At 51.4% G+C, this 13,598-nt stretch overlaps 5 protein-coding genes across 5 annotated transcripts; all 5 read right to left on the bottom strand.

Moving 5' to 3' along the window:
* Window positions 1-941: 941 nt before the first annotated feature.
* FIBRA_00270 (uncharacterized protein) lies at window positions 942-1,870 on the bottom strand (the record flags this gene model as incomplete). The annotated part of the gene is made up of 4 exons (XM_012322169.1): window positions 942-988; window positions 1,040-1,383; window positions 1,438-1,744; window positions 1,804-1,870. 4 exons carry the CDS (start codon window positions 1,868-1,870, stop codon window positions 942-944), a joined length of 765 nt encoding a protein of 254 aa, XP_012177559.1.
* Window positions 1,871-2,735: 865 nt separating this feature from the next.
* FIBRA_00269 (uncharacterized protein) lies at window positions 2,736-3,096 on the bottom strand (the record flags this gene model as incomplete). Its single annotated transcript, XM_012322168.1, has 2 exons — window positions 2,736-2,926; window positions 3,006-3,096. The coding sequence occupies 2 exons, from the start codon at window positions 3,094-3,096 to the stop codon at window positions 2,736-2,738; spliced, it is 282 nt and encodes a 93-aa protein (XP_012177558.1).
* A 74-nt stretch (window positions 3,097-3,170) lies between these two features.
* FIBRA_00268 (uncharacterized protein) lies at window positions 3,171-4,898 on the bottom strand (the record flags this gene model as incomplete). Its single annotated transcript, XM_012322167.1, has 9 exons — window positions 3,171-3,285; window positions 3,347-3,433; window positions 3,490-3,511; window positions 3,570-3,752; window positions 3,807-3,988; window positions 4,044-4,100; window positions 4,163-4,457; window positions 4,519-4,563; window positions 4,622-4,898. The coding sequence occupies 9 exons, from the start codon at window positions 4,896-4,898 to the stop codon at window positions 3,171-3,173; spliced, it is 1,263 nt and encodes a 420-aa protein (XP_012177557.1).
* Window positions 4,899-5,982: 1,084 nt separating this feature from the next.
* FIBRA_00267 (uncharacterized protein) lies at window positions 5,983-8,438 on the bottom strand (the record flags this gene model as incomplete). Its single annotated transcript, XM_012322166.1, has 16 exons — window positions 5,983-6,019; window positions 6,080-6,226; window positions 6,278-6,389; window positions 6,449-6,581; window positions 6,639-6,672; window positions 6,721-6,758; window positions 6,816-6,926; window positions 6,981-6,988; window positions 7,063-7,089; window positions 7,138-7,276; window positions 7,340-7,459; window positions 7,511-7,780; window positions 7,842-7,982; window positions 8,037-8,096; window positions 8,148-8,292; window positions 8,347-8,438. 16 exons carry the CDS (start codon window positions 8,436-8,438, stop codon window positions 5,983-5,985), a joined length of 1,614 nt encoding a protein of 537 aa, XP_012177556.1.
* A 1,522-nt stretch (window positions 8,439-9,960) lies between these two features.
* On the bottom strand, window positions 9,961-13,015 carry FIBRA_00266 (uncharacterized protein; the record flags this gene model as incomplete). The annotated part of the gene is made up of 4 exons (XM_012322165.1): window positions 9,961-10,986; window positions 11,046-11,237; window positions 11,294-12,923; window positions 12,978-13,015. 4 exons carry the CDS (start codon window positions 13,013-13,015, stop codon window positions 9,961-9,963), a joined length of 2,886 nt encoding a protein of 961 aa, XP_012177555.1.
* Window positions 13,016-13,598: the final 583 nt, after the last annotated feature.

Genomic DNA, 13,598 nt, shown 5'->3' with positions numbered 1-13,598 from the left:
GTCGCGCCGATCGACTCTATCTTGGAAGTTCAAACGGCTTAATATAAGTAGCAACATTTGAGTAGAATTGCTCATACAACACGTCGCCAGTTATAGCTGTGACATAAAATATACCGCGCCTTGAAAATAGTTCACAGTTCTAAAACCCATAGCATCTTGCACTACGTGAAGCACATGATGTTGGAGCATGTGTTAGTGCATGAAATACCGTGACAACGAAAACACCGCGCAAAAAAGAGAGCCCTTAGGTAACCGCTACCCCCGGCGGGACTCGAACCCGCAACCTCCAGATAAGGTACTCATGCCTTAGAAGTCTGACGTCATAGCCATTAGACAACGGGGGCTCCTATCCAAGGAGTGCCAGAACACTTCAAGACAAGGCGGTGCACAATTAAGTTCATCCAGATCAGTCATATAGTACCGTTCACCACCAACTTCGAACACCATGACAAAATTAGAACACCATACCCATTCCTGATGCAGACATTACAACATTAGTCTATCTGGTCCTTCCAAAAACACGATTTGTACTCATCAGCTGAATCAGTGACATACTTAAAAGCAACTAGCACACACCGCCATACCGCCACAGATCTAGCGTACAACACAAAATATCTTGACCAATTCGAACTGACAATCCGATATCTCGTATAATTAGATCCGCCCGGTCGATTACTCGCACAGGTTTATGACTCGGTAAGGAATTGAATTTTCATTGCACTTGGCACAACCCATTCCCAACTAAATGCCGTTACGAGTACAGAGTAAACTCGAAACACGAAAGAACAAAAGGAACGAGAGGAGACGCGATTAAGTGACATGCGACAACGACGTTATGAGGAAGATACAATACGATGGGAACAGAGCGACGAGGCATCAGGCACAGCAAGATAACCATTACTGTAGCAAGCGCGCCTCAACTAAAGCCAGACATGACACATCTACGATTCATCAGCGGCATCGGCGTCATCCTTGTCCACAGGTTTGTCTGAAACCAAACTCAGTATCACTATCATGCACATACAGAGAAACTACGCACCAGATTCTTGCATGTCTGATGTCCAGAGTGTCAAGTTGTCACGGAGCAATTGCATGATGAGGGTCGAGTCCTTGTAGCTCTCCTCTGACAACGTGTCAAGCTCGGCGATAGCATCATCGAAAGCCTGCTTTGCCAAATGACACGCCCGGTCTGGACTGTTGAGGATCTCGTAGTAGAATACGGAGAAGTTCAGCGCAAGACCAAGGCGGATGGGGTGTGTAGGTGGAAGCTCAGTGACAGCAACGTCGGACGCAGCTTTGTACGCCTCCAGCGACTTGTCCGCGCTATCCTTGCGCTTGTCACCGGTTGCGAACTCAGCAAGGTAACGGTGGTAGTCACCCATCCTGATAGCAGTGTCAGGAAACACTCAAGGCCAAAAAGAAAACAGGAAAGCTCACATCTTGTGATAAAAGACTTTAGATTCACCAGACGCTGCAGAAGGAATGAGGTGCTTGTCGAGAACATCGAGGATGTCTTCGCAAATCTTCGCAAGTTCGCTCTCGATCTTCTCCCGGTAGCCCTTGATCATCTGGACTTGGACCTCATTCCCCTTTGACTCCTCCTTCTGCTCGATGGAGGAGACGATCCGCCATGATGCACGTCGCGCACCAATGACATTCTTGTAGGCAACGGAAAGCAGGTTGCGCTCCTCGACGGTGAGCTCCTGGTCTGATGAGGCGACACGCTTCATGTTCTCGACCATCTCTGTTCATGTCGCGTCGCGTCACAACATGTCACAAAAGTGACGACGCGTGGCAACGCACCTTCGTAGCGCTCAGCCTGCTCAGCGAGCTTGGCGAGATAGACAGAATCCTCACGCGATTGAGACATCTGGAAAATGGAGGCTATGAGCAACGACACCTCTTGGAACGCGTCGAACACGTGAAATGCTTACTGTAGTAGGGTTGAGGAAAGGGGTGATGTGTTAAGGCGAACTAGGGAAGACCAAGGAAAGCTGGTGAGCAAGGCGTCACGGACAACGAGGACGGAGGGCGGAACTAACGTGGTATGAGAGTGGCGACGGGAGGTGGGCGATGGTAGTTGGAAAGCGAGACGATGGCGCAAATAAATGTGAAGGCGGTAGGGCAGAGGGTTGGGCAGAGGGGAGAGCACGTGACGCAGCCGCACGCGACCGGCTATAGCTACAATGGGATAGGCGCCGATGCCAGGATTGGTGGCACTGGAGCCGCAGCATCGCCAGCCACTTCCTCGCCCATCCTTTGTCTTTGCCCTTGCCCTTGTCCGCCTCCGGCCTCGCAACCGCTTCGTCCACCCTGCCCAGTCCTTCGTTCGGCCTCTTTGCATCTACTTTAGCCTTACACTTCGGGTAGCCTCGATCATGCGGTATCATTCTGTGGCCATGCATGATGGGCATTTGCAGTGTCAAACTCAGCTCAAAGAGCAAATCAATCCCATCATCTCACGCTCGCACGTTACAGCCAACTTTTATATCCACGGGTCACGGCCGTAACACAAAAATGCCTTCCAATGTATCAGAACGATCAGACTGCATCGGAAGAAACGTTTACTTATCTCGGCTCGACGGCGCCTTGCACGACTGGCTATCCTGCCACGACAGCGGTCAACTCCGAACAACATGGTGTATCACTACTACTACTATAGTGTACATTTCTCGTCCTGTCTACCGAGCAGCTATGGTTGCTGTAGTATTCATTCTACGACTTGTGAACGGTTCCTATCCTTCTAACCAGGCTGCCATTGCTGCCAGTCCGTCTGCTTGCACCGTTGCAATGGTTGAGTCCACTTCCGCGTTACCCGTCAATAGGTCTGAGCAGTGGAACCCGTCGCCTTCGACGATAGGCTGCCATGGTGTGCTGGAGCGGCCCAGTCCGTCGGCGGACACCGTAGCTTCGCGCCATGGATCCCCTGTTATGGAGCGAGGAGAGTTCAGTACAATCGAATACATCAGTGGCGCTCCATATCTCAGATGCGATGGGACACTTACGCAGGCCGTTCGCGAAAAACAAGCGGTCAACATTGACGTACCAGCCGTCATAGGCGGCGTTGGTCTCATTTACGTTCGGGGCAGTAGGCATACTGAACTGCTCGGGGAAGAAGTACGTGCATTGACGCTGGTGGTGGGTTGGCATTAGATACTAGGCGCCTTTAATCAAGACTGCCGCGACTCCTCACTCGCCTCATCGTAAATGGGCTGAATCAATCTGGTGACGATGGTAGGCTGATCCAAGGGAGCACCATCTTGTAGAAAGCCCATATAATTGCATCTGTCGAGAGGTATCAGTCTCTGGTATAGCTGCATAGCAAAGAAGGAATTGGCAAACATACACGATCCACTCCCACGAACGCGCAGCATTATTGATTGAGATGTCTGTGTAGTATGACTGAGTGGGATCGTAGGATCCCAGGCACTCTCTATCCAACGACCGTCAGTTGGTTACCTGGTAGTCGTCGCCGAGAGTTGTACATACTCGGCAGAATAGTCCCCACAAACTATACGGTTCATGAGGATTATCAATGATGGTGTCTAGTCAGATGAGTAATGACTCACTAAGGTAATAATATGTGTCGGCCCAGTACGTTCCCCATGCGTTGAGGGCGTAATCGAGTCCCCATCCTTCGATAGGCGCGCTGACACCGTCTTTGACTTCAAGCGCATCGCAAAACTGGAAGAACTGCATGTCGGGTCCACTATCTGGCTGCAGAGACTGCCAATCCCATAGATTGTTCCTTACTAGGAAGGAACTCCATCAGTTAGTGTTGTCCCGGTACCGAAGATATGACTCACGAGCACCGGCGAAGTCGTCTAGATGCGTCAAATTCATATTGAAGAGCGTCTTAATCGCATCTATTTCTTCTGTAGTCCCGCTTATGAATGTCTCATCAATGTATGCGATAACGGCCTGGACGTCATTTGAGCAATTCTGCGGCATGTACTCGCGTATGGGCTCGAAATATCCCCAGTAATCGCTGCATCACGTCTCGTATAAGAAAACAATATATACGGGGCAAAAAGCGCACATACACAATACTCTCAACCACAGCTGAAGACGCATACGCAGCGCGGAACACATCCGGTTGGCTGTCAATCGCAGACACTCACGTCAGTCTGGGACAGCACGACGCAAACAGACCGTGACAGACTTGACCACAGTGAAACTTGTCAAGGCGCCGGAATAGCTACCACCGATTAGGATCCAGGGCGCTTCTGCGGGCGTAACATGATTGCCTCCCGGCATAGGTAAGTCCACATTATATGCAAAGTATACCAAGTCATCGATCGCCTGCTGGATAGTATGCACCTGGAGACTGGCAACGGAGAGATTGTTGTAAGGATTCGAGTAGCCGTAGAAACGGTGTTCCAATACAATCGTAGCGCCGTTCTGCTGCTGTGCAATCCGTCCGTTGATCGTGCCGTTCGTGAGATATCCATCGTAGCCTATGTGAAAGTTCCGTTTCTCAGCAAGACGAGAACGGCTCGCGTCAGTGGGGCAACTGACCATCTGCGTTGACTTCCCCAGGCGTGAATAGAATAACAGGACCACCTGGGGACGCATGTCCGTGTCAGACCACACTTCGAAAATGGGAATGCCGCGGACATACCGGGCTCGTAGAACTCCCAAGTATGCCAGTACCGCTGCACAAATGTTCCGAGACTCGGATTATTGTGGTCAATCAGTTGATTGAAGTAATATGTGGTATTATATGGGGGGATCGTGGTACCGTTCCGACTCGTTACAGGACCCTCCGGCGATGTCGCCTGAGGGATCGTAAGCATGGGCGGCATGTTTGCGTGCAATCTTCCATCAGGAAGCCGCGCGCTGGTAAGGGACGCGAAGAGGAGAACAAGAGCACCGACAATCCATAGGGGTGTCATCATTCTAGAGGATAGCGGAGAGAACCGACAAACAATGGGGGTATATGGCCGGGGGACGCTACTTGCTGTGAATCATCTTATATCGGCAGAAAGGAAAACGCTAAGTTTGTACACCCTGAAGGCCACATGCAAACAGCCTGGACACAAGGTCACCAGGTTCCCGAAGAGAGTGAACGAAAGCCATGGGCTAATGCTTACGAGATGGCGCCCCATTGAGCCAGATACACATACAAGATGGAAGACGCAGATAGGTGTGACTCACTCTGGATTCATTCATTCGCGCCACCATGTGCTGCTAGGCACTTATCTGCTCGCTTCACAGTCAGCAAGCCCGAAGAAGACCCGCTGAGAAGCTGCGAGAGTTTGCATCTCTTCCTGAGAAACGCAGAGCGGGAGACGTCGCCCGACGGATCTATCTGCAATCCCACACTTTCTTCACACGTGGACGAGACCTTGCAGAATCTTGAAAAACCAGAATCAAATATTTTTGAGTCTAGAATTCTTCGAGCAAATGAGACAGCAGCTCTACAACGACTGTGAGCCTCATTTCGGGAACTCCTAATCGGCTTCGCGACAATATCTGCCATAGTGATTGAGTGAAGTAACCGCACAGCCAGGTTGAACGGCGATACGCCTAGCAGGCCATCGACATTAGTCCCCGTAGTTGGAAGAACGGCGTCACTACATACCTAACGAGCGCCAGCGTGAATCAGCGCCGGCAAAGAATTTTACGTTCCATTAATTTGGCGCCCAAGCCACTAATCCCGGAAATGCTCCGGCGTCGTACTGTATGTGGATCATCAACGCACGAATACCAATAGGCTGCCAGTCCTGCAAAAAATTGACATGGGATGTGCTATCACAGATCCTACCCCACCGACGCCAATATCTGAGATTATATATCCGAAGCTGCCAGAGCGTCTATCAAAGGCTAGAAGTATGGATATTCACAGTTCGTGGCTCCATGAGGCATCACAATAATTGTAACAGAAGGAAGCATCACACACACAAGGCGCAGGATACATAGCCCAAAGACCAAAAAAAATAATCGCCACCTGGAACCGATCCATAAGCACACGAAAAATGTCTATCGCCTCTTGAATACGAGAGGCGCTCTGACGGGACTATAGAAGAACAATATGGTCAACCACCCTTTCAACAAATAGAACACGAGGTCCACTCACTAGAGCGTAATTGCGGACATCGACTTCAGCAGCCGCTCCTTGCGCTGCTCGAACGTCTCCTTGGCAAATTGCGGCTCGTCCTTAACGTCGACCCGGAAACGCGCGATCATGTACGCAAGGATTGCTACAGCCTCGGTTTCAGAGAATCTAGCGAATATAATAAGCAAAGTCGCTTGTTATCGCAGCCGACTGGCTCACCTCCGTCCAAGACACGATCGCAGGCCACCGCTGAATGGCAGGAATGCGTCCCGGGGCCAGTCGCCCATGAAGCGTGCGGGCTTGAATGCGTACGGGTCTTCCCAGTACCGGGCTGATCAGCATGCGGGTCATATCAGGTGGGCCACATACAAACGAATCAGTGGTACGCACGGTTGTAGTGCAACGCAGGTGTGTGGATGGTGAGATATGTGCCTGCAGGGCACGGCACCGAGATCGACTCGCCAGCCATGTTGCGAGTGCGCAAGGTTGTGTCTTCCCCAGAGGATTTAGGGATACCGTTCACCTACATGATGTTAGTGAGCCAATGGACAACAAGCAGATTGTGGAGCGAGCAACACACCGGGGGGAACAATCGCAGTGTCTCGTAGAACACGCTGAATACTATGAGTAGATGAGATAACGCAAGTGCAATGAAGGCTTACGCCAGACAGTAGCTTAATTTTCCCATGTCTTCGTATGACTTTACGGCGAATAATTATCAGCCTCCGTGGACTTGATGCACGAATTCTGAACATACTGCAACGTGACCATCGGGTATAACATTCTTGATATGTTGATACAATGTTTCTTGTTCATCTTGATACAAAGCAAGCAAGATAAATGTATATGCAAGGGTATGCGCTGTTGTCTGCGACGAGCGTCAGTATAGCTGAACGATAAACCATCATCTAAAATGATTGACCTCATGTCCTGCGTGTCCGCAATGAGACAGCGATCAAATACGACTCAGTAATAGAATAGGAAAGACCAAAATACTAGCTCACCAGCAATGAGGAAAACGAAAATATTGCCTGCGCGCGTATCAGAAACAGTTTGAGGTATTTAATATGACCGCATACCTATAACCTCACTGTTGCTGAGTTTTGCAGTTCCGTCAGACTCGACGTCGTTCGCATCGAGCAAGCTGCTGAAAAGATCATATCGCTCTTCCTTCTTCTCAGCAATCTTGCGCTCCTGGACCATCTGGATCATGTATTGCTAGATCGAATGTAAGTATAAATATACATCGCACAGCCGAGTGAAGGTAAGGACACGACGCACCTCCAAATCAATATAAGCGGCATTGAACTTGCGCGCGATCTTGAAGGGAGCTATCTTGAGCAACCATGTGGGGAATACAACCTTGAGAGCTAGATTTCCTGACACAATGTGTAGCGCGTCCTGTCCACAATCTCTATTACCCAAACATGATAACAGCCGTACGCAACGAACCTTGAATGTCATCGAGCGTCCAGAAGGGATAGTTCCCTCTTCCTTCCAGGACATGCGACGTCCAAACCCAGCTACGCCGATGATGAAAAGAGCCATCTTTGCATGCAGAACTTCAGAAAAGTCGTCACTGTGAGATGAAATTAGATGCCCCACCGGTACTGTAAGGTCCACAATGTTGTCAAGCTCAATCACGTCCTTTCCACTCCAGACGTCATGGCAAAGTTCTTCGACGACACGGACGCTCTCATCCCAAACCAGCCTGTTGTTTCGCTGAAGGTAAAATTGCATACAAATTAAACCATAGAACTGCGAAACTGGCCAAGAATCCAACCTCAGAGAAGGATGGCGCGCTAATTTTCCTGTGGCGCTTCCATTCGTCGGCTTCGGTTACGACAATGTTACTACCATAGAATGTGAGGACTTTGTACTGTTGCAATGGCTTGGGAAAGCGATGTCTGGCACTAGTAATTTCCTACGAGAGGGTGTTGAATTTACTTTTCATACGGCATGAGTGTCACTCGCGTACCTTGATAGCCTCGGCATCGGCCAGAAAGTGCGTGCATTTAGGCGTTGGCCAGAAATTGACCTAGGCTCCTGAGTCGATTGGGGAACTCCGGGACAAGGGGGAAAGACGCACAGAAGAGATGATATCGGCGTTATAGGTGTCAAAGTCCTTGTGCTTGTGCGTCCAAAGACTCATCCCGCCCATTGCGAGGTAAGGGATGCGGAACGGAAAGACGAAAGACTCGGGCCCAAAGATGACTCGAAGCCCAGGATAGTTGCTAGAGGGGACATGGTCAGAGGCATCAGAGGATACGTATAATTGCAGGACGTACTACACGGAACTGATAATTCTCCGCCACGCGACATACTGCTTGACTAGCCAGAGGGCGAGAAGCGACAGACCGATGAGGAGGAAGGGCTGCATGGCGTCCCGGCAGTAGCGGAGACAGACGAGAGAGGGAGGCCTGGCAAAGTCGCGTCGGTGTCCAGGCCCCTGGTTACTATATCCTAAGCAAAAGCGGTGTGGTGTGCGATTCGGATGAGAGCAATGTCATGTGCAAGCAATCGACAGAAAGCCGGAGAATCAGCCGCAATCCAGCGTCGGGCCGTTTCACAGTCCGCGCACTTGCACACTCGCTGCAACTGCACGCCATCCGGACTCTGCTAACAACAAAGGCACATTCAATCTGTTCCAGGCGTTGGCCTGCAATACTGCATGCACGCAAATAAGTAGTAGTATCTCTGTAAATATACGCAAAGCCATTTCGCGGACTCGGACTCGGAGTCTCAGCCTAGTCATTGAGATCACATCAGATCTAACCGGTTCCACGTGACCACAATCCAGATTCATCCGATCTCAAGCAAGTCGCACGACCACTGCAGTTCGCAACTATCGCCATCGTGGCTTCAAGACGCGTCAGGTCAATATTTCAATACTCAAGGTTCCCGCTTCATTCAGGAGACTATGCCGCTGAGGTCACCTTCGAGGCGTGCGAGATCGTCAGAACTGTCCTCGCCCTCAGATCGCACGCTCCCGCCCTTTCCATCCGCGAGATTCTCCAAGCATCTCAGGAAATGTACCCAAGAAAGGTCCTACCATATCCCCGTGATCTAACCCTTCACCTCTTCGAGACTTGAATCCTCTGCGATCTATGAGATACGACCGCCGGTTGCCCAGAGTCACCCTTTCGACGTACAGTCGCACAGGTATCTCAAAAAATTCGTGATGGTATACCTGGAAAAGGAGGGCATTGTAAGGAAGGTGCACGTCGATACCTCCTGCAAACAGACGGACGAGCACGGGTAGGAGGTGCATGTTGCCCCCATCAAGGGTTCTCCGCTATTCCTCATTCCCAAGCACGGCCTACGCAGCTCGGAGAATCAAGGGTCTGGCGTTGGCGTTGATTATCCGAAGTGGAAAGAGGAATGTTAGGCACGACCAGGAAGTTTCGGAAAGACGAGGAATGCGGTTCGGGGAAGAAGAGACAAGTATGCAAGGCACAATGGCACATGGCATCGAAGGATTACCAGTGACAGTGGCCGTTTTATTTATCGTCCAGAATCAAGGGGCCTCCAAGATGTGTCCGTGCAATTATTATCCATGCGTAAGTATCAGTATGTTTTATCCCCTCTCCGCATCCAATAAGTTGCGTTTCATACTATTATTTCATCGTCCTGTGCGAGCTGTGTGACATCTGCTTCGTTGCATGATGACTTATACCATGTCTCTGAGGCAGAATGAATATCAGAACTGAAACACTTCCCATATTGCTTTCTGGACCACTGGAACTACTGGGTTATTTTGAGGTATACGATATTGCATGTACACACATTTATAATTAATACAGAATGCCCAGCTCAAACAAATGGCTCTCGAAAGCAAACAAATATGCGTACTATATGCATCTAAGACTCAAATGCAGCAATCCAAGATCTATTGTTCACCATCATCTCCTACTCCCCATACTGCGATAGGATAGCGCTGGCGAATTGCGCCCCATCGGGTCCATGCTGGCGAAGGTGGCATTCTGTTGCGTATTCGCCCTCGTCCCTGGCGACGGTGCGCTCAGCAAATCTTCCGAACTCGCCAGAAACGCCGCGTCCACGTAGCCGTTCGGGTTATAGCGCCCGTAGCCAGACAGCTTGGACGCGTTGCTTGAGACCGAGCCCGTAGAGGGCACCCGCCTGAGCTGTGGCAGGGGCGCACCCGACAGCGGGCGCGTGTAGCTCGCTGCAGGTGTCGCACCAGCGTTCATGCTCAGGCTGTGCTTGTGTCCTGGGAGGCGAGATGTTGACGAGTGAGGGCTCATGATAGGGAGCGGGGCGCTTGGTGTGCCGGGAGTCCCACTCCCCAACGGCTGCCGATTTGCTGCAGATGGGTCTGTGTACCGTTCGGTTGATGGGCTTGGGGCGCGCAAGTAATGAGGCTGGCTGGGTGTGTATGGCCTATCCGGCGGTGGGACGTACTGCGGCTCGCTGGGAGGTTGGAGGTAAAATGGTGGCGCTGGTGGTGGGATGTGGCGAGGCTGGCTCGGCGGACGAATATAGCGGGGCTGACTGGTTGTGCGAGGCCTACTTGAGCCAGAATGTGAGCTCTCCATAGCAGACGGCGGGCGTAGAGGCGTTTCCGGTCGCACATCATTCATCGCGCTATTACTGTTTCTGCTGGCAGACCGCAAGTGGGGATCAGGGGCAAGCCCCGAATACATGCGTCCAGCCGCTCTTGGAGACGCCGCCGCGGGCCCACCCACGGTCATCCCAGGGGAAGCAGGAGCTCCCATGGGCACGAAGCCAGATGGATATTGCGGTACGGACGATAGTGGACCTCTCGAGGGATAATTCCCTAAGTGGGAAGAGTCTGGTACAGCGGGTGCATATGAATGAGACGGACGCAAAGCCCGAGGAATTGAGTTGGGTGTGAGACGTCCTGCCTCCATTGACACAGATGGAGAAGCATTCGATTCAGGTCCTGACTTTGTAAGATGGCAAATTAGGACGATACAGGAAAGCAATAATCAAGAAAACTACTTACAGGAGGTTGAACAGAAATGGCAACAGAGTCGGTTGAAGTGACTCTGCGGTGATGCCCTGCTCCTCTTTCAGAGTTTCTAAATGATCCAGCATCTGAAGGTGGATTCATGGAACGAGATCTTCGATGTCGTGAGACGTCGCCACTCCCGGACGAGAACGGCCTATCAAACGGGGACACTGATCGTTGTGCAGCCTGACACGTTCACAATAAGTGAGCGGACCATAAAATTTGACATCGAGGAGACAGACCTCTCCCGGAGTTGACCTCCCCAACCAATCTTGCACACTAGCATTCGACTGTCTGACCGAGTCACTGATGTCTTGTCGCGGTGTCACTGCGCTAGAGTCATACTCGCGTCTCTCTCCTCTTGACGTCGAGCGGCGCGCCGCATCACTGCCTGCATAACTACCATGTGGTGTGGGAGATGGTGCAGGGAAGATTAATGATTCAGGGATAATACCACTCCTGGAACGACTGTCAGTTTCTGGGCTAAACTCTGTAGCCACTTCAGGAATGGCATCAAGCACAATGCGTCCAGGGCTTCGGGTAGCAGACCGTGGTGGACCAACCAGGTCAAACTGAGATATGTTCGTGGTGGCAGTCGAAGGCAGAGAATCTGCCAAAGACCTCGGCGAAGTATATCTATGATTGTACCCGTAGTCACGCGCAATAGGCTGAGAATCAGGACGAGGAGGTCCAGTCGATGGAATATTATCTGGAAGGATGTCTGGCAGAGGCGATAATGGTGTGCGCGGAGTGATCGGAGGCTGAGCAGCGAGCTCGTGGGGCGGAGGGAGAATAATTTGACTGTCCGCACCGGCCTCGGGTATCCAACCATCAGGAGGTATTGCATAAGTTGGATGGCTGGACACCGGTGAGGTCGAACGCATTGGTACTGGACGAGTGAATCTGGACATATCGGGTGGGGGCGGTTTAGGCCATGAAGAAGGACCTGGCATTGGCAAAGACGCAAGAGTAGAGGCTCCCGGGCTGGTGATATCCTCCCGAAAGCGCGATCCTTGCGCCCCTCCTGGATGAGGCTCCCGAGAAGGGCCTGGCATCGAGGCAGCCTCTTCCAGTACTGATGCAATAGACGGTTGTGCTAAAGGAATTGCACCTTGTGGTGGTGTAGGTAGATTCAACATGTTGGGAGAAAAGTCATCCAAAGGGGGAGTGCGTCCTGCATCGCCATCGGCCTCATCGCCAGCCTGAGGCTCATCAGCATCTTCATCTCTGCCGGAACGATATCTTGTTCTTCGCGCATCCTCGTAACCCCGCTTCACGCCTTCTCGGTAACCTTGCCGTCGCCCTTCGTCGCGAGCCCTGCTAATCAGCTGCTCTTCCTTCAACCGTCTGGCCGTTGTACGAGCTCTCGCTGCGACCGCTTCTGCATCATCTCGCTGCGCTTCGAGGTCCTTCACGAAGCCGTCCTGCTTGGACAACTCTCGGAGCGCGTTCTCGTACTGGAACTTGTAGATCCCCAACTCCTCTCTCAGACGTTGATTCTCCTGCTGAGTAGCAATCCTGGCCTCGTTTGCGTCCCGAAAGCGCTGCGCAATTTCAATAGCGCGGCGTTCGGCCTCTTGGGCACGCAACGACTCTATGTTTAAATGGTTTCGTGTGGCACCTAGAGCATTTCGTGCTTGTTTTATTTCAATCTCTTCACTGATCAGCAGCTTAACAAGCTCGCGCTGCGTACTGCTCCGACGGCGTTCTCGATCTCTCCTGCTAGAACGTCTAGGTCGTTCCGCCAGACCAAGGGTCTCTCGACTGTTCCCCAAAGACGCGAGAGACAGCAAAGCGGTTCTCTCGGAAGGGGACTGCTCCTGACCATCGTCATCGTAATCACCTTCGTCCGGGAGTCCTCTCGCTTGGTTGCTGCAGAACAAAGCACTTGAGTTATACAAAGTAATGCAGGGTACAACTGCCTACTCAGCAACATTGTTCAAGTAATCCAATGAGCCTGACATTTTCTTCAGAGTATATGTTAAGATAGACAGTCACAGAGGGATATCGGTATGCAAGAACAGTTGTATGATTGTGAGGCAATGGAGGTAGTGGACCTAGTAGTACAAGCGTTGGTGCAACTTGACCAGATTTGAAGATAAGAGGAAAGAAATCATCTAGCAAAGTTCATACATATGTCTGCCCATACCCTCAAATCCAGAGTGCATCTAAGCGAGAAAGGGACGAGGACCGGCGCAGCGGAGAGACGCGAATCCAACACGCGCGCCATAAAGATGGACCCAGTCTTCGCGCCGTCCAAAAAGGCAACTCTTGTTCACCATGCTCCCGCTCGTACGCGTCCATCTCGCGCGCCGCTATGTTCAGACTAGAACGACAGCTCAGCGGTCCATTATCTCGCTCCCAGATCTTTCGTCCTTGTCCCCCTTCTCCGGGACAAACGGAAATCACAAACAGGACCCCCAGACATATCATGAACGGAAGATTCTCCCGTGAGTTCGTTTTGATCCTCCGCTCGCACGGTCAATAGCAGTCTCATCGCATACACAGCTACAAGCCCAGTCAGCTATACGCAGTGGTTGCAGATGC

This window comes from Fibroporia radiculosa (genome assembly GCF_000313525.1).
Source record: "Fibroporia radiculosa TFFH 294 genomic supercontigs, scaffold67, whole genome shotgun sequence".
Taxonomy (NCBI): domain Eukaryota; kingdom Fungi; phylum Basidiomycota; class Agaricomycetes; order Polyporales; family Fibroporiaceae; genus Fibroporia; species Fibroporia radiculosa.
This window is presented reverse-complemented; position numbering and strand designations above follow the sequence as displayed.